This window comes from Anastrepha obliqua, chromosome 1 (genome assembly GCF_027943255.1).
Source record: "Anastrepha obliqua isolate idAnaObli1 chromosome 1, idAnaObli1_1.0, whole genome shotgun sequence".
Taxonomy (NCBI): Eukaryota; Metazoa; Arthropoda; class Insecta; order Diptera; family Tephritidae; genus Anastrepha; species Anastrepha obliqua.
Genome location: NC_072892.1, coordinates 113455084 through 113480517, shown reverse-complemented (window position 1 = coordinate 113480517; position 25434 = coordinate 113455084). Strand labels below are relative to the sequence as shown.

At 35.8% G+C, this 25434-nt stretch overlaps 1 protein-coding gene across 2 annotated transcripts; it reads left to right on the top strand.

Annotated features, from left to right (window-relative positions):
• Positions 1-8463: 8463 nt before the first annotated feature.
• Positions 8464-24431, top strand: LOC129235673 (probable maleylacetoacetate isomerase 2). Of its 2 annotated transcripts, XM_054869650.1 has the most exons (4): positions 8464-9137; positions 18961-19138; positions 19214-19544; positions 23706-24431. In XM_054869650.1, the coding sequence occupies exons 1-4, from the start codon at positions 9114-9116 to the stop codon at positions 23833-23835; spliced, it is 663 nt and encodes a 220-aa protein (XP_054725625.1). In that variant the 5' UTR covers positions 8464-9113; the 3' UTR covers positions 23836-24431. The 2 variants fall into 2 exon arrangements, with proteins under 2 accessions (XP_054725625.1, XP_054725624.1); XM_054869649.1 differs by lacking the exon at positions 8464-9137 and having other exon boundaries at positions 18733-19138.
• Positions 24432-25434: the final 1003 nt, after the last annotated feature.

The following is a 25434-nucleotide window of genomic DNA, read 5'->3' as shown; positions in this document are numbered from 1 at the left end:
TGGCACCTGTTGTTTTATGGCATCTCCGAAGTGCAAATGGCTTCTATGAAAAGCTTTTTCATGACAGAAATGCGGGTCGGAGGTTTACCATTGCCTGCCACGTGGCTACCGCTTTTAGAAACAACAAAAACAAGTTTTCTATCATTTGATGTCTCATGTGCATAGGGCGCATCACAGCCTGAACTAACCGAATGATGGGTAGCCACCAAATGGCTGAGGCGGTTGTCATACTTACATAACCAACTTTCACATAAACACCAACACTCCCACGCATACATACATATATATGTGTATTTAGGGGAAATATTTGCATGCATTTATATTCTTCTGTAGTAGTGGTGCGTAGATACATTTTACTTAAATACTTACATACAAACTACATACATACGTACACATAAATGATGAAAAATTGTTACAATCTGCGTTACTTACTTTTAGCGTCAACTCACTGACGGCATATACCTATATGCGTACTTATAGCATATATACATATATATACATATATATATATATAATTATTATTGCAAAAAAAAGGAAAAAATTAAAAATATAAAAAAGGGAGCTTGCAATGAAAGTGTATTAAATTAAAATGTAAATTTATTTTAAATTTCAAGACTTGGAACATTGTGCTAAATACTTTATATACATAAACAAAATCAAAATCAGAAAACAAAAAACAAAAAACAAAAAGAAAAAGGAAACTCAAACGAAGAGAATTCATACACACACACACGCATAGACGTCTGTATGCGACAATGTTACTTCGTTACTTGTTAGCTTCTAAGTCCAATACGTAAACGCAATTACACTCATATATACAAACGATTCACATAAATTACTTCTTAATTTACGCCGTTTTACAATACTTCATATCGGGCGTGACAAAAAAAACAATAATTTCAAACAGCCACCTGAATAAAAATGTTAGATATAAAAATTACAAACTCAATTTATGCCAAATTTTTAGGTTTGACGTCTCACAAAAATGAAAAAAAAAACAATAAAAATTTCATAGTTTGTTGCGCTGAAGAGCGAATCATTTTCTTTATTTAATGTACTGTAAAACTGTAAAATAATACTACTTTTATTTATTTTTTTTATATACAAGAATAATTATATACACAAGCAATTTTATATTTATAATAAATAATTTTGAAAAGAAGAAAAATTTAATATTTACATACACACACAATAACAATAGCAGCTATTGTTCTTGCTTTCACTTTCCACACACACACACACACGCACTCAGGCACACACACAAACTAACTAACAGTATTTAAAGACAACCACTTGTAAAAGTATATGCAATTTTAATAGAGCGAATGAAAATGTACACTGATTGTGTAAAACAGACAATTACTACCATATTTAAGATGAAGAAACAATTCAAATTATTCCATGATGTAAATTCTTTTCAAATAATATGAAAATAAAAATGAAATGAGAAACAAAACAAAATGTGAACGACTAGTGTTTTTCGTAAATTTTCTTTTTGTTTTTAATAATATCGTGCAGTGTTCATAATGAATCAAAAGGGTGATAGCAAATTGCCACAAATTTTCAAAAAGATTATCAATTTCTTTTTCTTATTTTTTAAGTGGATATTCCTAGGTGTTTCCCATGAAAGCAACTAAATAATTAAGCCTTCTTCGATTTGGCATCCGTTAGCGAGTGGCGAATAGATGAAGCAACTTTCTTTCCGAATGTGTCTAAATGCCTATTTGATTATACTATGGGAAAAAAGTGAAAGTACTGAAACATAAATTGGTCTGAAGAACTTAGTATGCCTTTAGCGCGCCATGTCTTACGATGCATACCAGAAAAAAATGGAATTTTTTACTTAATGGGTACGTAAATAAGCAGAATTGTCGATTTTGGAGTGAAGATCAGCCAGAAGAATTGCTAGAGCTACCAATGTATCCAGAAAAGGTCACAGTTTGGTGCGGTTTATGAGCTGGAGGTATCATTGGACCGTACTTCTTCAAAGATGCTGCGAATGGTAACGTAACTGTGAATGGTGAGCGCTACCGTGAAATGATATCCCACTTTTTTTTGCCCAAAATGCAAGAGCTTGACTTGCATGACATGTGGTTTCAGCAAGATGGTGCCACATGCCACACAGCACGCGTAACAATGGACTTGTTGAAAGACGAGTTCGGTGAACATTTTATTTCACGTTCGGGACCTGTCAATTGGCCACCCAGATCGTGCGATATAACGCCTTTAGATTATTTTTTGTGGGGCTATGTCAAAGATCATGTCTATTCAGACAAGCCTGCTTCAATTAACGCATTGGAAGACAATATTAAAGCATTTATATGTGAGATACTGGCCGAAACATTGGAAAGAGTATGCCCAAATTGGACTAAGCGGATAGATCATTTGAAGCGCAGTTGCGGTCAACATTTGCAAATAAAAATTTCATGCATTTTTCTAAATTTTACGTGTGTTTTTTTGAAAAACTTTCCTATAGCACTTAAAAAATCACCCTTTAGTTGCCAAAAATTACATTTGTTTGGAAGCACTTAATTTTTTTTATTTTATTATGTTTATTATTAACCTTGCAATTGTTGCTCAGAGAAAGCTTTATTTTGGAAGAAAAATATAAAGAAGCGGAAGTGCGGAAAATTGCATGTTCAAGTATATAAGACAAAATGAAATGTTTGAATTACAGATGGCGCAAAAACTCGCATACGAAATTGCTTCGTACTGTCGCATTGTCCAACACTTCCCCTCAAAGAATTTCGGATGCGGCAACAATCAATTAGCATCAACCATGCCCAGATCACGGATGCACCTGTAGTGCTTTTAGGCAGGTAATCCTTTTGTGAGCACGTCTGCAGGCATATCTTCAGTTGGCATATAATTCAGCACGATATCGCCGTTTTGATGTTTCTCGCGTATGGAGTGGTGACGTACATCTATATGTTTGGTACACGAGTAATAAGCGCTGCTCTGCCCTAACTTTTGTGCACTTTGGCTGTCATTAAAGATCATAATCGAGCTATCTTTTAATTCGATTTCCCTTAGGAGTTTACGCAGGTAGAGAGCCTTTCTTGCTGCTTCACATAAAGCCATATACTTGAATTCAGTGCTCGACAGTGAAACAGTTCTCTGCTTGCGTGCTTCCCACGATATTGCTGCTCCAGCTAGTATAAAGGCGTAACCAGAATACGATCGCCTATCAGCCATATTCGCGCCACAATCTGCATCAGCAATTGCATACAATTTTGCATTTGATTCTTCGTAGAATATGCTGTAAAATATTGTACCTTTTAAGTACCTTAAAACATGCTGTAGTTCGTTGTAGTTCGAGTTGAACTGGCTCACAAAATTAAAGCTGAAAGCCAAGTCAGGACGGCATGTAACAGCCAAGTATGATATAATAAGGCACCAATCAAACTTTAATATGCATATTTTTTCATTTCAGTTTCATCATGTACAGCTGGTTTTCTAGTTTAGTGTTGAATAGTAGTGGAGTTTTCACTGGTTTGCAGTCCTCCATATTAAAGCGTTTTAAAATTTGTTCTGTATACTTGATTTAGAAACACAAAGTGCTTTTTGAGATCTTGGTGAAATACTATACCCAAACAAGTTTTTGCAAGCATTGTTCCACAGCAACTAGCTATACATGTTTAACTAACGAGCAATACGTGTTGAGTTTTGTCTAATGCACATAATTTTATAGGTGTTCTTGCAGAACTGTAGAGATGTTGCTTACGCCAGGAGATTATGGGGCTTCTTTCATTTAAGCCTTGTCTTCCAATTGTTTAGGTCAGACAGTATTAAAACTTCGCTGCTGATATGCTGTTCAAGTCGGCGATGACTGATTCGATGCCAAGATCGCGTTCAAAGTCATTGTGGTATATATGTAGCGAACGCGTGTGAGCTCTTCGATGTGTCGTCTGAGAAGAATGTTCATACGGTTGCTTTCACATTGCTTTGCCTATCAATAGTTACAATAAATGTCGAGACTCGATAGCGGTAGATCTAATGGAAATATTGGGAGAACTTTTGCTCTCTGTATCATATGATAGTGCCAGGGGGTTGCCACATATATACCAAGGAGCATTAACGGCGCACCTTAATAGTTTATTCTGAAACCTCTGAATCTGCATTACATTGCCGGAATTTGAGCAACCCCAATGTTATATTCCATATGTTCCATGTCGTATATTCTTTAATATATAGTTTTTGAGATATGTATGTATGTATATTTCCATTGTAAAGTATAATTTATCTATCTTGGTTCAAATAAATTTTCGAAACAAATATCCAATCCGCGTTTTGGGAGTCGGCAAACTGTTTAGAAGAATGCAGGGTTTTCTAATTTTTACGATTTTTATGCTACACATTATTTAAATTTAAGCAATATGTCGCCAGGAGGGGGTGAATAAGTACCCGTGTTAAAAATGAAAACACCATTTTTTAAACAAAAAAAATTATATTTTTCAGCATAGGCCGCTTTTAGAAAGATACACTTCTCCCAACGTTCCGGCCATTTTTTAGCCCCTCCAAAAAATAGGATTTGTCGAACTCTCCAAAATACGCCTCTGTCTCGGCGATGACTGCTTCGTTCAAACTAAATTTTTTTCCGGCGAGCCATTTCTTCATGCTAGAGAAAAAGAAAAAATCGCAGGGAGCCAGATCGCGTGAATATGGGGGGGGTGCGGCAGAAATTCATAACGCAATCCATGCAGTTTAGCGACGACAACTCCGAATGAATGTGCTTGTGCGTTGTCGTGGTAAAACAGCATCTTCTTTTTCGTCAAGTGCAGCCGTGTCTCCTTCAACTTTTTGTAAAAGCGGTCCAATAATTCACTGTAGTATTGCCCAGTGATTATTCTTCCTTTTTCTAAAACATTCGTGTGGATGAGGCCGTTCGCAACTCATAAAATCATCGCCATGACTTTTCCGGCCGATGGGATTGTCGTCGCCTTCTTTGGAGCAGATTCACCACCAGAAATCCATTGTTTTGATTGTTGCTTAGTTTCTGGTGTGTAATGATAAATCCAGGTTTCAGGAACGGTTACAACTCGTGTCAAAAGTTCCTTCGGATCTCGCTTAAATTGCTCCCAACACTGCTTCGAAGTTAACAGCCACATCCGTTTCTTGTCCACCGTGAGCAATCACGGCTCGATGGGTCCTTCGCCAACTTATCATGTAAAATATTATTTGCCGTTCCGCTCGAATCACATATCGCCTCTGTCACTTCGCGCACTTTCGTTCGTCGATCAGCGAGAATCATGTCGTCGACTTTTTGAATAATTCCCTCGGTAACCACGTCTGCAGGGCATCATGCTCGCTCCTTATCAAAAACGGATGTTCGCCCACGTTTAAATTCGTTGACCCAAAATCTAACTGTGGTCATAGATGGCGAAGCATCCCCTTGGACAGCATCCAACTTTGTTTTTATCTCCTCGCATTTTTTTCACCCAAAAACAAAAAAAATTACCGAAAGATACTGCCCTTTCTCCACCTTAGCGAAAATCACGAAACACGTCGAATGGCTGCCAAATCCAAATTAACCTATCAATTAGTCTGAAATTTGTTTTGCCATCGTTTAATAAATGACGGCATACGATGCTAATACCAACTTCTCTCAGAAACGCCATATGCCATCAAACACGGGTACTTATTGAACCGCCCTCGTAAGTTGCGAATATTAAAAATAATCATAATTTACCTAAGTCGTGATTAAAAAAGTTTCTTTCAACATATGGCTTTATTTAAAATATATGCATATCTGAAATTGAGAACTTTTACAAAGGTCCTTCCATATAATTCCTTAAAATACAAATAAAAAAATTAAGCAAAAAATAAAAATAAAAAATTAAATAAGAAAATTTTCCTCTATAGTCGAAGGACCATTCTTTTAATAATAATAATAATAAAACTTAGTATCTGCAGTGCGCCCAATGGTCAACACTTCGACCCAGAAGATCTTTTGTGTTTTAGTAGTAGTTAATACTATTCCTATTGACTGGCACTACTATCATTAAATGTATTACATTAAGTTCTGTTTAACCTAGATGTTCCCTGCCTCAGACTGAGAATTAGTTGAAAGCCAAATTCTTTCTCCAAGAAGTGCATTATTGATTTCATTCGGATTCAGTTGATCTCGATGAAAGATGTGCAGTCTTTTTATCTTTGTAAGGGCAAAATAATTGCACAAGATCCATAGATGATATTCACATGGAGATGATATTCACATTTTCACTGGCGTTAAAATCCCTCACAAACAGTCAACAACCTCTAAGGTCGCCATGAAATACCGCACATCTCTTAAAAAGATGGTTAATCCAATTCATTCAAAGGTAACATGGATTCCTGGCCATTGTGACATTGAGAGTAATTGTAGAGCCGATCAACTAGCGAGACTTGGCACTAAATTGACCGATGTGGACACAGCCAGTGGCATTGGCATATGCTTACAAGCATGTAAGATACTTATCCTTAAAGAAATCGTAAGAGCAGCGAATCTAAGATGAAATAATAAATCACCTGTAGAATCACCCGACAACTGTGGCCGACACACACGGATACTCTGCTAAGCCAAAATAAGCATATTGATTTCAGTTATCACGGGGCGGTGCCTAATAGGATGGATGTAGAGGAAGATACGATCTCGCACCTTCTGCACCATTGTCCTGCTATATCCACACGGAGGTTTATCATTCAAGGTAATTTTTTTAATGAATTTGAAGATATCAGTACTGCGCAAGTCAAAGATCTTCAAAAATTTTTGAAAGGTACACACTGGTTTTAGGATAAATAAGGACAAGTTCCCCATGCGGCATCACAATAGGCTATGAACCTGAGTGTGTCCCACAAGACAACCACTTTAACTTAACCTGAAAGGACTTCTGGGGCATATATAAATAACACGAACAATGAATATGATTCAATAATAAAGGTTGTGTAAAGATTGACAACTGATTTCGGATGCTACTTAATCCACTTAAGTTTATCCCCTTTGTAAAAAGATAGTAAAAAAGGTATATAAATCATAGGCTAGTTTAAGTTATTTTATGAATGGTAATTAATTATATATATTTTTAACTTAACCAGCCCCGTGAATTTGCCACAACATATTGAAAATACATGACATTGGCGTATATTTTAACAGTTTCTGCAACTTTCGATACGTTTCACAAATGCTTTGACAACCGATAACTCAAAAACTATAAGTTTCCCACAAAAAAGATACTTTTTCCATTCTCAGAAGACCTATACTAAACTATGTACGAATTTTGGATATTACCTGTGCCATATCGCACCAAGTCCAATGAATTGTTTTGGCTGGCGCTATCAACTTTTCTTCCCCTCAGAAAGTATTTTCCTAACGTGGGGTTTGAATTTATACAGTTTCACAAGCCCTTCCTTAAGATGAGCTAATTCTTTTTCCAGGTGAAACACACAATAATCTGTATATGATCTAAATCAAAATCAGTTTAAATAAAACTACACTTTGTAAATAAAAAAAGGATTTACTCTGTTTGCGTACAAGCATTAACCAAAGGAAAGACCGTTTCGAGCTCATTGCAGCAATGCAAAATTTCATTAGGCATCGATCACTAGACAACTTCCCCTTTTCGGAACTGGCCAGATCTTGAAATCAGTTGCCGAAAAGTGATAAGGCAAACTTTTTTGCCTGGTTTCAATGAAGTGCCGCACGATTTCGCCCAATCTTTTATTTTCCTTTTGTCTTTTGGGACATGAACAAACTTCACGCTTTATTTTGCTTAAGTTTTGTGGCGGAACAAAAATAGTATTAACAGCTAAATTTTAAGTACTTTCTCTTTAGGATTTTCTCTGAAATAAAAAGTAGCATTTCTGAGAGGACATCACGGATTTATTAATTAGCTGAAGATGGCCGATGCAGGGTGAAAATTAGATATCTTGCATCTCCTTTAATTATTGCGTCATGAACACGGAATATGATTGAAAAAGTGCACTCTGTGCCTTAACTAAAATATAAAAGCAGTTTCCGATATGTTATTTAAGCCCAGTGGGAAAGCTTATAAACTTGTTTTTCAGTGGCTCCCAAACTTTATATGTATTTAAGTTAATAAGAGCCAAGACTTTCAAAATGCAAAGCTTTTCACAACTCACCATTCACCCTTTACTCACACACGCACTCCACAAGAATTCTCACTGTACGCTCTTTAGATGAAGCTTTCGGCTGTGTGTAGACTACGAGTATGCGGTCTCCGCGGCTATCCACATTGGTTGTCCTTCAGTAGCGCTCAGTGAATAGCTAACAAAAGAATTGATGTAAAGGACGGTAAAGGACAACTGTATTGGTGTGCAAGTGTATTGGTGTGCATACTTGAGTGTATGCGTACACGTGTGCACATGGGCTTTGCCTGCTGCTGCTGCTTTGATGCTCATTATGTGGTTTGCTTTGCTCAGCCGGCAACACTTGGTATATTTTTGCATTGTCAGTGTGTTGTTAACCATCAGTCCAGAAAGTTTGTAGCATTTTCGCTTGCGGCAACTCACAACGACTGGCAAAGTGTGGCATTGTTCTTGCCCCAGCATTTGAAATATTGGGAAAGGACTCACGTTGGCGTTAGCAGATACAGGTAGCGGTAGTGGCAAAATCAAAAATTTGGAAATTTTGGAAAAATCAATTGAAGCGAAAGTGAAAGTCGTAAAAAATCAGTTGAAACTAAGAATTAAATTTTTAAAATTAGAAACTATGGTTGAATGCGAAAAGCTTTGCTGCAGCCAACATTAACATTAGTCAGAGTGTACCCTATACAATTTAATGCAATACGTGCAGCTGGCTTGTGCTGATTCAATTCGACTCCCTTGTTACGCAGGCTCGTCGGCTGTGCTTTTGTAGTGTATTCTGCCAATTGAAAGTGAACGTTAAACGTTGGTGGACGTGAGAAATTGTTGTGTTGGTTATAATTTAGCAGAACCGTTTGTATTCATAAATTATAATTGAGGCTGCATATCTTTAGGGGTATCGTAAAAGGAAAAAAAAGAAGCCATATAGAAAGGAGCATCACAGCTTTTTTCTGTGCGATTTGCTTTTATTAGTGCGTGTGTGTGTTACAAACGGCTTCAAAATTAACTATTCAAAGTACCATCACAACGCTATGTCCTTGTCGGCCATAGCAAAGGTAAGTTTGCAGTAGATGCCTTCATGTGCACTTATACATATATGCCCATATGCATATATACATATATTTAGTAGTTTAAAATCTGCGATAGCCGATATATGAAAAGTACAACGAGCAAACTTGTCACACATACCCACGTTAGCATACACCCATCCCACTCGCTCCAGCCGCAGGGAGTGTGAAATTAATGCAATAACATTTATCAAGTTTGCTTTCTTGTTGTTTCGCGCTGCGTTTTATTTAAAACGTTTGTAGATATTTTTACCTTTTTTTTGCAGTTTTCTCTTAAGAAACTCGATTGGCGAAAATCACTCATTCCATGCTCTTAAGTTCTCACCCCAAAACCGAGTAATTTTTGTAGGTGAGCGTTACCAGACTTTTGAGCGGCAATAATTTTAATGGGAGATTTCACCAAAGGGCATGATATAATATAATATTTTATCTGCATATACGAATTTTATTAATGAGTTATACAATTTTATTCGAAAATAATATATTTTTCACATGTCAATCAAATTTACATACATACATTAGTTTGGGGAAAAATAAATCCATTATTTTTGCGCAAATAGTTTAAAACTATTCTATGGCCGATCTTTAGCTCCTGAACGATGCTACGACTACTAACATGCCATGTCAACTTGGATTATTTCCGTCATTTCTAACATCAAAAATGCCTGAACCGAATCGACGAAATCAAAATTGCACGTAACAAAATCAATAAAAATTGCATTGTGAACACCCTGTAACTTAAAACTAAATGGATCAAACAAAAAACAGCAAAATATTTTGTTTTTAGTGTGAAATGTCACCCTGACAATGAGCATAACTTTGAATTGCTTAATCGATACTTTACGAGATATCGATCACTACAGTAAGCTACCGAGAAAGTAATGGATTTCTTTTTCCCCAAGTATTATTAAAAACAGCAAATCCCAAAAAAAATTCTAAAAAATTAAGTAACATTTTTTTAAATGATCCACACATAATTTTTTGTCAATTTTCGTACAAATTTTATGTAAGTGGCTACCATTTACGCTGTGCATTTTTTTAAATAGAAAAAGCGGGTGTGTGATAAATAATAATAACGAGAAAGTTGGGAAAGTCTGATTAAAAGTTGCGAGCATTCTTGAAATTTGGTCCGTTTTTCCGAGTGTTTGCATCTATCTGGGACTATGATTTGTACTGTTTTTGTTAAAATATGCGCTTTGGCAATAATATCGGATGCTATTTGAATATTTTACGAATTTAAGTTCAAAAGTTACGACTTGGAAGGGGACATGCAAGGTACATTGGTCAGATAGCTGACTCTACAGTAGACCTATGACACTTTTATTTTATATAGAAAACACTTAGTGCAGATATGATGAAAATTAAAAGAAAATAGTTAGCAAAAACTATTAAAGAACTGTAATAACTTATTAAAAAAATCAAATAGGCTCTACTGATTTATTGGCTTGTGCCAAATTGCAGTTCTTTATGACTTTCTACCATTAATTCTTTCTTAGTGCAACCAGGTGCTTCGTTTTTATCAGTCCTTGGTGATGAACTATATCACCACAGTTTAATCGTGGCATGGCGAAAGTTGTCTTTTACTTTAAAAGTTTGTCAATGCTTTATTAAATGAAAAATAGTTCCGATTATATTGTGGCATCACCGTTTAGTCGCTTAGCTTGCGCATTTAATGAATTTTTCCATGTTGTATACTTATATTTAGTAAATTGTTCTGCATTTGCGCATGTGCCATATCACTCAAACCGCTAACACAAATCTTGCGGCAAAAATAACAATTGGATATTTCCTCAGACCTCGACAGCTGTTCTCCCATACCAATCTGTTGACTATGCGGGACTTACTTGAGTGTGAGTATCCTAAAAGTTTGCAAATTATGTGCTAGATAACCAACCCTCGTAGCTTTTATGCCGGAATATGGTTGCCAACTTCATATTAAATAAAAAAGTAATAAGAAGGTGAATAGGACAATTTTTTTATTATTTAATATATACTAATTTTAACTTATTAATCAATATCAATATTATTGAACATTTTAAATAAAATACTAAGACTAAGACAAAATTTTTCGGTTTGTTTGTTTCTTAATTTAAAAGGAATTCTTCGAAAATAAACTATGAAACTAATATGACAATATGTTCCAACCCGCAAAATTTGTTAATGGGCATCACTTTTCATATTTCTATTTATTGGCATAGAAACATACATAAAGTGCTATCAATTTAGAGGTATCGGATTTTAAATTGAAATAAACACCGTAAACACCAATTTTGAATGAGTCGCTGGAGAACCTCGGTCGGTATCTCGTGAATAACTTTAGTAATGTCGGTTTCCAATGCCTCAATCGAAGCTGATTTTTCCACAAAGAGTTTTCCATTAACATTTTACAAACCCCCACAAATAACAGTCCAAAGGTGTGATATCACACGATCTTGGTCGCCAGTCCACTGGTCCGAGACGGGAGATAAACGGTTTAATGGGCTGTATGGCAATTAGAGCCGTCTTATTGGTACCAAATAATGTGGAGATCACGAGCTTCAATTTCCGACATCACTGCATTAAAAAGCCTTGGCGCGATAGCGCCATTCATTGTTACATGGGCGCCAGCTTCGACTTTGAAGAAATGTGGGCTGATGATTCCTCCAGCCAATGCGCCATACCAAACGGTTGTTTTCAATGGATATAATGGCTGCTCTTGAATGGCTTCGGGTTTCTTTTCAGCCTAAATAAGTTTGCTTATTGACGTAGCCCTTGAGCCAAAAATGGGCCTCATCGCGGGACGCTTATGTACACCTTAAGTTGGCCTGAGTGCGCGATGAACACTTTACACAAACTGTCGATTTTCGTAATACAATTGAAATGACAATGAATACTGAAAAAAGTGTGTATTTAGTATGACAGTAGTCACGCGTGATCTGTCAAAAAACCCTATTGGAGAAAGTACCTCCAATCTGATCACCCTATATATGTATGTGGCACCACATTACTTACTTTATTCTCTAGAACAGGATCCGGAGCAATATGATTTTCATTAATGCGATACACGCGATGACGCGATGACGCGATGAGGGGATATGGCCTAATACATCTTTCTTGTTGTTGTAATGGTATACAAATTCCCCATAATTATTTGAGGAATGCCTTGGCCGGATATAAATTAGGGTCGCTCCGGTAATGTAGAACCGATTGTTGTGGGAAGACTAGGGATTCTTTATGTATAGCACCATTGTACAATATCCTGAAATACAAAAACCCTACACTAAAATATGCAAGAGTGCAAGAGTAATCACATTGCACGCGGCAAACTTACAATAAAATAATAATAACAAATACGTGGCAGAGGATCGCGTTTGGATTGCTACAATTCACGGCCTAGAAATATGCTTTGGGTTCGCTGTTCCATACTTTGTGGATATTGGAAATATCTTTTCGTTTGCATGTTGTTAATGCAAGAGTTCTCTCCCCATTACATTATACCAGATCAAGTGATTCGATTTTAATTATGACGTTCATAGATCTGATCTGATCACATAATTTTCTTACAACAGTTTTTAGTTCATTTCTTTGAGTTTATTATAATTTGAGTGTACTACAATTTACAATTTACAATTTTTGGACGAGATTTTATCTTATCGATATTCTCTTCATTTGAATATCAATCTCCAAAACATAAGGATTAGTACTGAGGTAAGAAGAAGAAATGTGAGAAGTGATGGAAATAATACTTGTGCAATGAATTTATGCAATATGCAATAACAACAAGTTTAAATCGAGCCCCTTTTGCATTTCGATTTTTCTCTACAAATGATTTTTATGCTACAGTTTTTGTGCCATGCTTCTTCTTAGAAGAAATACATGCTACACAGCATTTCAAAAAGCTTTTACCTTTTGCAGGCTCTTTTAGGGCTTTTATTCTCTTTCCATTGCTTCAGTAAATAACCACATTCACCACACTCTCATTGCAACTCACACATATGCCTTCCCGCTGCATAATAGGTGCTCCCAAAATGGCACGTGTCCGCCGCTCATACTCTCCTCAATCTTCTTTTCCTTCAAAATGTTACTCTTCCATAAGAACTCCCCTCTCCCTAATATTTTGATATTATGCTCATTGGCGTGCGTTTTTATCAACATAACATTGAATCGGTAGACCAGCTGGAAGAGCATTAAAGGCAAACAAATCAATGAACAACAAATGATGGAGGGCGCGCACCGCTAAGTATTGTTGAATGTGAGTTTCACTCAAAACTTAACTGAGCCTACCGCTTACTCTTACTAATTTAGCGGCTGTATAAGCGAGGTGAATGTCCTTGTGCAAAGCGCTCCCTATTCGTTAAACAAAAAAGGTCAATGACCCGACCTTGGGGTGCGACACAGTTGGGAAAAGCGTGCCATCAATAGGCTTATTATTTCGAATATGGAACGTCATTAGTAAGTGTGGGTGTGTATCTATTGCTAGATATTACGTACTTACATTAGCATGCGTGTACGAGGAGTTCATTGACCGCTTTAAAGAAGCTTATTTTCATTATTTTATATGTTTCCGCAAGTATTTGCAGGATTCTCCATTTTTTGTGCAAAAGCTTATTAAGCTTGGCAAGATTGGTAAAATATACGAAACTGCCGATTTTTCTGCTTTGCATTTTGTTTGCAAATTGGGGTTTTTCGAAAATAGCAATGGAAAAAATAAAATTGTTCTTCACATTCTCTTAAAAAGTATTTTTCATAAAATGGAATCGGCGGAACGTAACCCGAACTTAACCTAACCTGTTATTCATAACCTCACCCCGTTGAAGCAGGAAAAAATAGTTCTTTTTTCGTGTTTTGCGCAAAATACCTATCATTAAGATATGGCTAGAGCACCTCATAATATTGTGTTGGCAGCATGGCACTTGAGCTTTTGGAACAACCCTTCATGGAAGAACCCATTTTCAAAAGCTTCGGCATATGTGGTAATAGAGATATTGGCCTGTAGGAGGACACTTCGTTGGGGGTGCGTACCTAAAACTGAAGCACTTGCTAAATATACTGGTCAAATAGACAATGCAATTTTTTGGCAGTTTACGAAAGATTTCAGCCGTAATTAAAACAAATATAAGTGACCTTTTAAGCTTCATTTTGTTTATTTCCTTAACAACGTCTTCTGGTTTAACTGGAGTAAACTAAGCTGAGCTTAAAAAGAAAGAAAGAAATATAGAAAAGGGGATGGATTCTTGGCAAAAAGTTTTGTTCACAAACGAATCAAAGTTTAATATATTTAGCCACTATGGAAGGGTGAAAAGCTTGAAGAAAAAAAAATACTGCACTTCATCCAAAAATTTAGTATCAACTTTCAAGCTGGTGGCGACAACGTTATATTTTGGGAAGCTGTTGCGGCATCTGGAGTTGGAATAGAATAGCATTTATTGAGGGTTGTAGTACAATTGATCGTTATAAATACAAATATTTACTGGAACATAATTTGAATCCTTCAGTCAATGATTTGGAACTTGGTGCAGTTTGGGTCTTTTAATAAGACAGGATTGTTAAGGATTGGCTGCATTACTATGTATGCACCAAGGCAATTAAACTCACCACCGCAAAGTACAGATTTATATATTATTGAGCATTAACGGTAAATTTTCGAACACAAAATTAGAAGAAAACAGAAAGCCTCCAACACTATAGCATTTGCAGAGCTGACAAAATTTAGTTGTCTCGGTGCCGCTTTGACTTCATGCGGTTGGAGGTGCTCACGATGAACCAACTAAGTACTAAAATGCAAGAATATTTAGGATTAAGTAAAGCTTTCACATTATAGTAAGTTATTTTTATATGGATTGCATACTTTTGCCAACGCTGTTTTTGCGTTTCCCCCCCCTAACTTTGTTATTTTATGCAAAAGAATGGACTTCTTCAATTTGTTGTGATGAGAAAAAGAATTCCATCCCTGCAGTGAGAATCTGGTAGGACTGCAAAACATGATTGCACAGCTGTTATGATCTCAAAATTTGATGAAAAACGCTTTCCACGCAGGAATTGTTTTAGGTCTGGAAACAGATGGACAAAATCTTGTTGATTTTAGCCGATCCCAAAATGCTCTTGTGACACGGTGCATTGTCCTAATAAAAAGTAATTCTTTCTTTTCCAAACTGGTTCTTTCTCACGAATTTTTTCCTTCAGCTGGTCTAAAAGGTTACAAAAATATTCAGAATTTATTGTTTTACCAGTTTGCAAGTAATTCACGAACGAAATTCCTTTCGCATCTAAAACAAAAACCGACGCTAACACCTTCTTGGTCGATTACTAGACGCGCACTCGTTTCGGAGCCGAAGAACCAGGTCCACACCACTTTTTAACCTCTTTTTGTAATTTAGGATCATGGCGATAGACTCAAGTCTCATCCCTAGTGATGAATCGATGTACAAAATCCACAAAATCGAAAATGCTCCAAATGTTGCTAAGAAATTCGCATTAGAATTTGTTTTTGTTCCATTGTTAGCAATTACGGCCCTCATTGTGCGCACAGCTTTCTGAAACCCAATAATTCAATCAAAATATTGGCTACACTGTCCAATGAGACGGCTAGGGCTGCTACTTAATCTCTTTTAGTCACTTGACGATTTTCCAATAAGACATCCTGCATTTGAGTTGTTAAAGAAGTTGTGTTTGTTTCAAAGGCCCATGTATGCCATTATGTACGGAAAATTATATAGTTCACATTTCCGTCGTAGTTTCGTACGGTGGCACAGCTGGAAATGTAAAATTTTTAATGATTCTGCTATGAAGTTCTCACTGAATTTGAGCAATTCCCTGAATTGGGTCGACCTTGAATTAATATATGATACATAGGGATAAACATAGACATTTCGGTTTGATGGCATCGATTCGTCTTCAGAAAACCCCAGAAGAAAGAGTCCAGCGATGTAAAAATTGGCATCAACGACTGAACAATAAGTAACAAAATAGAAAACGGCGCCAAATCCACATTGCCGCCACAACCGGTCTACATCGACCAATCTCTATCAAAAAACAGCTTCCATTATACAAATTTAAATGAGGAATATTGAATATTGCTGACAATTTGACTACTCAATATGCAATGGAATACTATTACCATGTTTACATCCTATAAACTGTTTGGAAATACACAGCACGTGTATGGACGAGTAACTAAAAGTAATAAGCCAAGAATCTCTCAATTTCTTAGCGGTATTTCTAGTACTTACATTAGGGTGCCTCAAAAAAATAGGTGCAGTTTTTTTATCGGAACATTCAAATCTTTATATTTTGGTTGGTGAGTTGGTTGAAGTGGTGATTCTCTAGGAATCCAACTGGCTCTTCCGCCTATTTTGTTGCTACATCCTCGCTGTCAACAAGTTTTACGGGATATTCCTTCAGGACTATATGAAGTCTGTGCGATTGAGAAACTTTAAAATGCTCTAGACGTATATACCAAGCAGCTCTTTAAAGCCTTCAAACAGCGGTTTACCAAAGGCTAACATCCACACCTTTCATACGGCAGGGCTTTCACAGAAGAAGTGGAAGATAGTTTCCTTTTTCTCCGATTGATTACAACTATGACAGTACTTATATACATTAAGAGTTCTGCCAAAATATTTCCGAAAAATATTAAATCTTACGTGAATTGAAAATACCTCCAAAAATCGTTTTTTGTTTTTAATAACGAAAAAATTAGCGAAGCTCAAATAAGCTTGGAATTCTAAAAATCATTATTTTAATTGCTTAAAAAATTAACTCATTCACATTCCATTTTTTTGTTGCAAATATCACTATTTTGATTCTACAAAAAAAAAAAAAACTGCAGACTTTCAAGCTGAAACTCTTCTATCACCTGAGGTGATTTTTTTAGCAAAATTATTTTTAAAAACTAATTTCATTATAAAATACTCGATTTTTGGAGCTGCTGCCAAGTCAGTTCAGTTTACATAAATACTAATATTTGCCCGAAATATTTTGACGAAATTCTCTAAATACAATGAATTTTATAATTTCGAGGGAAAAAGAGGTAGTATACCTTAATATATGTACCTGCATACATACATACATACAAATGTAAATACATATTAATATTTTACCGGTTTGTTTCTAAATTTGCATAAGCAAGAAAACAGAATAATGAAGAGAGAACTCGAAATCTTAGGAAAGTATGTATGAAACTGGCAGTAAAGCAAATAAACCAGTTGTGCCGGGTCATATGCATATACCATACATACATATGTACATTTAGATGACATATATATGTTTACGTTGATACATGATCTCCCTATACAATCCCCTCCCCCCCTCAATGCGAGGACCAGCCGATAAGTTCACAGCCGAACGCAGATAGTGAATTAGTGTATTTTTTTTTTCATTGTAGTCCACCTCAAGTAAACTAAATTTTCCACATCGAGAATATAATGTCTTAGTGCCATTGAAAACATTACCATCATTAACACTACGGTATTACGCAGACCATTGTTTCCACTGTGGATTCGTGACAATGAATGCTAACCTTCCTCTAGGAAAGCTAGATCACCCCTTATTTTGTTTTCTTTCCACTGGGGTTTCCCACTTTGTTAGGTACCCAGTCTTTAGCTCGGGTTAAAAATTTCACCGCAGGAAGGATTCAAGTTTGGAGATCGACAGTAAGAGATGATATACATCGTTGTCTCAAGATCAGCAGTCAAGTTGCACATTAGTTCCCTTTATGAAATTTCTATAATTTCTGTTATTTCTACGACCGCCAACGAAATTGCCATTCACGGTACTCAACGCGCACTATTTTGCTTTTTGTAAAATCTTTGCAAATCATTCTTTGCTAATCTAAAGTTTATTTTGCCGTCTACCACAATTTAGTTATTCCCTTGGCCAATACTAATTTTGGACTTTTTGGACATGGTAACTATTGTCCCTGATGGCCGCCTTAGCTGAATGGGTTGGTGCATGACTATCATTCCGAATTCACAGAGAGAACGTAGGTTCGAATCTCGGTGAAGCATTAAAATTAAGAAAAATATTTTTCTAGTAGCGCTCGCCTCTCCACAGGCAATGGCAAACCTCAGAGTGTATTTCTGTCATGAAAAAGCTCCTCATAAAAATATATGCCGTTCGGAGTCGGCTTTAAACTGAAACAAAATCAAGACCCACGCCACAAATAGGAAGGGGAGCGTGGTCAAACACCCAAAAACGGGTGTACGCGCCAATTATATATATATATAACTACGGTCACTGGGAAGCCAGTTGCATTCGTTTTCACAGGTTTATCTTTCTTGTTGAAATAGTAGATCACTGTTTTTACCCTAGTTCATAATCTTCAGAATCAAAAATGTTTAATTTGTTTAGGTGTATTTCCTTCTTTAGCAGGAATTTTACCACAGCGTGGTGCTCTAAATGACGATAATTTCCCGTTTCCTTAGACATAGTATTGTTGCTGGTTCCAGGGGTAAGTGTTAATGTACCCTATAACAAATACGGGGTTCTTTTTATAGTAACAATGAGTTATCAGTAAACAGATGAAGAGTCATCGCTAAGTGCTTTAGGTGGCGGTATTATCAGCCGCTTCTCGTACGTGCATATTAATATAAACGAATTAAATTCAACTAAGTCGAAAACAAAGGAAAATTTAGAGCCAACTATTTAACGCTATCGCAAACTTAGCCAGTCCTTGGTATGAAGTTAAGGCAACAATAGTTTGTTCGCTGTACTATCGTGCTATCTTATTATTAGTGTATTATTATTAACACCATTCAATATTTAAAAACCAAAAATGTCTAATTCTTGTCTTCTTGACGACAAAAATCTGATAACGTTGATCACGGAACCGAAGCCAATACTTTATTCGTATTGGCGCAGCTCCTGCTCATGGCGGGTGCGAATCGCTCTCAATTTGAAGGAGATACCATATGACATCAAACCCATCAGCTTAATCAAGTCGGGAGGTGAACAGCATTGCAATGAATATCGTGAGGTAAATCCGATGGAGCAGGTGCCGGCACTGCAGATAGGTAAGTGAAAAGTGAAATAAGTTTAGCCTAAACAAAAAAATAATATAATTTTTCATGTGTCTTGCTTTTACGCAGATGGTCACACACTCATAGAGTCGGTAGCTATTATGCACTACTTGGAAGAGACGCGCCCCCAACGCCCATTGTTGCCACAGGATGTTCACAAACGTGCAAAAGTGCGTGAAATCGTCGAAATCATCTGTTCAGGTATACAGCCGTTGCAAAATCTAATTGTGCTCATTCATGTCGGTGAGGAGAAGAAAAAGGAATGGGCACAACATTGGATAACACGCGGTTTCCGCGCTGTCGAAAAAGCATTATCCACCTCGGCTGGCAAGTACTGCGTGGGCGATGAAATTTCCATGGCTGATTGTTGCCTGGTGCCACAGGTCTTCAATGCAAGAAGGTGCGTATTTACAAACATATGCACATAAATATCTAGAGAAGATGGTAGTTCTGTTTCTGAACCTGAATTTTTTTTTACACGACTGCTTCAAGATCATATTGAGCAAAAATTCCAGCTTCGTGGAAATAAAGTTAAAGTCAGGGTATATTCAGGGAGCTGCATTTAATATTTCCGCCACAGTTCAAATCCGCAACCCACTCTTCAACGACAGGTGCTGTCCATTAGCAAAAAAAAATACCAAAAGCTCTTTGTGTCAAGAAAACAATATGTACGTTTTGTCGCCGCTTGGTAAAAGTTGCTAACTTTTTTTGGTAAAACTTACAATGAGACAAAAAAGTCATAAAGTTATAACTAGACACTGCCTTCAAAATTTGAAAATATTCAACCTTCTGTATACTCTATTAACTGTCTTTATATAAATTTTTCTCGCTTAATTTTTAAGTTATAAATGAAAAAATTATGACTAGCAGCTGTTATCGCGGCGACTACGATGTGTAGCTCTCAACTGGTAACAGCCTAAAAGAGAAAAAAGAGGCCGCTCATTTTCAAGTGGCTGGATAGGTTTGTTTGAGACTCCGTTTCGGATTTGAAACTCACCGAGGGCATAAACTAATAAATTATGGAAAAAGTTTTCTCTAAAAGCGGTTCTCCCTTGGCAGGCAATGCTAAACCTCCAGCAGTATTTCTCTACTAAAAAAGACCACCCGCCGCGCTGAAGCACAATAAAACTAAAAAATTAGCCAAACGTCCAAGAATAGATGTACGCAACAATTAGATCAAATATGTTCTAATTTCATTAATAATTCATAATTTCATTATTGAAGAAGTTGTATCGTTCCCATTACTAAAAAAAACTTGACCGGTTCATTTTCACAAACCTCTATTGAGGCCTGGTTAATGCCATACAAGACATTTTGCGAATACTTCAAAAGGTGATAATCGCTTGATTCCAGGTCCGAACTATACAACGTGTGCGATAGAACTTGTTACTTTTGAAACGTCAGCAGCCTGGTGCCACCTTGGTTACAAAACCCCTTCTTATTCGCCACTTCTGGTAGATCGCCTTCTCAATCTGGTCAGTTATTAAGCGTACAGATCCGAATTAAGTGCTTAGCGCAATGAAAGCAGTTAATAGTAGATGATTTCTTTCGAAACCCATCAAATACACGGGGAAACCTAATTGGCTATTAAGCCGGTCATGACAATCGTTTCGATTGACCCATCGTCCAAAAGTTTCCCTCGTGCCAATTCATAAATGGTAGAGACTGAGGGTCAAGAACAAATTTTGAGGACATTAGTAAATATTATAACGGGTGATCAATCATGAGGTGCTTTTTTCAATAGTTAAAAAAAAACAAAAATGTAAATTATGTTCAAAACCTTTATTTATCATTTGAAAGGACATTCTTTGACATTTACTTTTTGAATATGACTTCATTCAAATGTTGGCCGCAACTACGCTTAAGGTGGTCCATTCTGAAGGTCCAATTTTCAATCACTCGTTCGAGCATTTCGACTGGTATGTCGTGAATAACACGCGTAATGTTGGCTTCCAGAGCTTCAATCGTAGCTGGTTTATCAGCATAGACCTTGGACTTCACGAATCCCCAAAGAAAAAAGTCCAAAGGTGTGATATCACAAGATCTTGGTGGCCAACTCACAGGTCCTAAACGTGAAATCAGCTGCTCTCCGAAATAACTTCTCAATAAAGTTATTGTTTCACGAGCTGTATGGCAAGTGGCTCCGTCTTGTTGAAACCAAATGTCGTAGAGATCATTAGATTCAATTTCAGGTAGCAAAAAGTCCGATATCATGGTACGGTAGCGAGCACCATTCACAGTTACGTTGCGGCCATCATCATTTTTGAAAAAATATGGACCGATGATTCCACCAGCCCATAAACCAAACCAGACCGTTGTTTTCTCTGGGTGTAAAGGTAGCTCCTGAACCTGTTCTGGTTGCTCTTCATCCCAAATACGGCAATTTTGCTTATTGACGTAACCATTGAGCCAGAAATGCGTCTCATCGCTGAACAAAATTTTGCTCGAAAACAGCGGATCTTCTTCAATCTTTTCAAGAGCCCAATCAGCAAAACGGTGACGTGCAGGAAGGTCATTTGGCTTTAGTTCTTGTACGAGCTGTATTTTGTATGCTTTTAAATGAAGATCCTTCCGTAAAATTGACCAAGTTGTTCCATACGACAGTCCAAGTTGCTGAGAACGGTGCCGAATCGATTCATCGCGGTTTTCACGTACACTCTCTGCTACTGCCGCTATATTCTCAATGCTTCTTGCTGAACGTGGTCTATTCGGTCGAGAATTATCCACCAATGAATATTCGGATTCAAATTTGTTGATGGTATGTCGAATAGTGTTTAAGGCAGGCCGATTATGTTGACCATAATGCGGTCTAAGTGCACGAAAAACATTTGTCACAGAACGCTGATTTTCATAATACAGTTGAACAATTTGTAGACGTTGTTGCGGTGTGAGTCTTTCCATGATGAAATGCCAAACGCTGTTCAACAAATCCACGATGACAGTTTGCCACAACTCGCGCGCGATCTGTAAAAAAAACGCAAATGAAAAAAACTCCTCTTAATTGATCACCCGTTATAACAAGCTAAATCGCGATCGGTCTTACATTGAGTCATCATCGAGCTTCAGTGATCTGAATATGATAACATCACCTCAGCGGGTGGCAATTATCTTGAGACATTGAAACCACATTAGTGTTTAAATCTCTGTCAACAACAATTTTGACCTGATACGAGATAAAACTTCTCATTTTTTTGTTTCACTTCTTATTTACTTTCAGAAATTAATAATTGAAACTTCGCCAACATTTTTAAAGATATATTTTGTCTAAAATCCCCAATGGATTTGGCTCACCAGATTGTTTGATATTAGGTACACTTTAAAAGTATCTTACCTCACCCCTAGTGCCTTTTAGCCAACAAATTTTCTGCAAACATTTTTTACGCATTTTTAAGATATATTTGGGGTTAACAGTCCAGACCAAAAAGATTTATTTCTCCCCTAAGTACAATAATATACAAAATGTATACACATCTGTGTGCAAAATAATAGGAGCGCGTCATGTTTCAAAGCTATAACAATTTTTATTTTTTTTTTATATAAATATAGTTCATACTACAACAAACCTTTGTACAAAATATAAAAATTTAAGTTTTCACTAAACTTTAAACTTTTCAGTCAACATTTTTTGTAAATATTTATGAATTTATAGGTTCCACATAATTCAAAGTTTTATACTCTTAAGAAATTTAAAAAATTACTAAGTACTACAAAAAAACTTTACACAAGATTAAAAAAAGGCAAATCATGTTTATTTAATCTTCAAACTTTTAGTCAAAATTTTTTGTAAATAGTCCAAACTTTTATACTTTTACAAAATTTAAGAAAATACTACTGCTAATACTGCTGCAAAAAAACTTCATACACTATACAAAAAAAATTCAAAAAGTTTTCATCAAAACTTCAAAATCTTTAGTTACAATTTTTTGTAAATATTAATGACTATATGGATTGTAATACAGCAAAAACCACATAATTTAAAATGTTTAACTTTTACAAAATTTTAAAAAATTCAAAAAATGTTAATCAAAATTGCAAATATTTTAGATAGAATTTTTAGAAAAATTCAGGGTGTGAAGTTTTGTAGTCAATTGAATTTTGACATAACACTGGGCCAGTGTAATTAGGCTCGAAAATGGAGTTGATTTTTGATCGTTTTATTTTTGTTTTGATATGTTATGCATTTACTACCAAATAGTGGAAGCTCGATTTTTATGGAAAAAGTGCACAAGACAGCTAGCAAAAAATGTCAGAAATAACACGATTTTCGAGTTCTCAAACTAACTTTTTGAAGTTTTTATGAAATTTTGATGAATTTTCCTAAATTTAAACATACAAAAAAATGAAAATAAAAAATAATCAAAACCGTGCAATATGTCGCGCTGCTATTATTGTGAGTACAGGTGTGTCTTCTGTATAGCGACTACTGCGGCGCCAAAGAAATTCAGAAGCTGTGGTGCTCAAAACAACTCTTTGTATATGGCATAAAATGCATTCATTTCTTATACTAATCATCTGGGTTTATCAAATAAATAACTTAATTGAAATTTTTTTTTTTTAATAGATTTCATGTCGATCTACGCCCATACCCTATCATTTTGCGCATCGATCGTGAACTGGAAGCTAATCCCGCTTTTCGCGCTGCCCATCCCTCCAACCAACCTGACTGTCCACCGGAATTGCCAAACAAATAGAATTTTCCGTCAACAACTGCAAAGCGCCGCAAAACTAAAAAGTGATCGCGAATAGCACAACAACAACAATAGCAGCAATAAAATATAAACACAAACGCAACACGAGGGCGAAATATAAGGATTTAATGCAAATGTGGCCGTTTCAAGCAGTTGAACCAAACTGAAAAATTAAAAAAATAATTTTGCTCGATGGTGGGAAATTCAGTAGAGAAAGTAAAAGAAAAATAAAGCAAAACAAATGAAAGAAAATGTTAAATAAGCCATTGTGAAAATATGACAACTTAGAATTGAAACAAATTGGATAAAGATTTAAAAAGATTAGTAGCAAGAGCCCTTAAAGTGGTCAACGCTCTTCTCTTTTAAAACAAAAAATAAATCTTAAAAATTGTGAAAGTAAAACTGAAAGAAATTAATTGTGAAAGCTGATTAATCATTTAGAAAGTGAAAAAGCATTAAAAAATTTAAAATATTTGGCAACCATTGTGAAAACTATCTAAAAGATATTAGATTACACATACACATACACATCCCTACACAAATATACTACCTTTAAGCGCCAATCATTACTTTTAATAAAGTATTCTTAAAAAAAAACGAGAGTTACACAGGGTTGAACGGTAAATATTTGAAATTTCGAAAAGCAAATAAAATAAAATTTAAGAAATGGAAAATTACGAAAAGCAAAATTATATTCAGGGATTTTTAAGTAAGCATCCATATTTACCAATATTAAAGCAAGTGAGAGAGGGAATAGTAGATATTGAGACACACACATACACACATACTCACACCTCACATAAACAAGCCATTAACCATTAAATTGATAAAAATAAGTCCACAAAAAATCGTAACGAAATACAAAACACAAATAAAAGAGTACAAAATGCAGTAAACTAATTCATTGTAACATAAAAAGTACGTAAAAGCAAAATTGAAAAACTATTAATTTCCTAAAAAGAACTTAAAAAGTAGTAGCATAAAAAACATTTTTAATGTATGACAAAAATTAAAATTTAAATAGCTTTTAATATTCATAAATACAATCGCATAAAAAATGCTATAGCCATAAATCCGAAAAATTGTACATGAAGAATTACTGCGGTATTTTTTATTGCATTTTTTTTTGTGACATTGCAAACCAATATTTTCAGGAAATTATAAAATTGTGAGTAAGCCTTTTCTAGGACACAAAAGGACATGAGATCGAAGTGCAAACCACGAAGTGATCTATCTAAGCCTTTTCTAATAATTCCACAGTACAAAAAAATTAGATTTTTTGATTGGCGCAATCATTTATGTAATTCTGAAAGTGCGTAATAAGTTTCAGTTTTTCTACAGTGGTACGAATTTGTAAAATTTTACTTACAAAGATATTTAAATTATGTGTAAAATATGTCGATTACGTTTGGAAAGTTTTATAAATCGGTTTCCGTTAGGAATGAGAATCGTCTTTCTGAAACATTTTAAACTCGTAGCTCTACTTTTTATGAGCCAATTTGACCCCTTAGAAAAAATAAAAAGGTCCTTTTAAATGGAATATTTGAGCACTAGAATGGTGTACGAAAAAATTTTACTAGCAGTTACCGAAGACACAAAAGC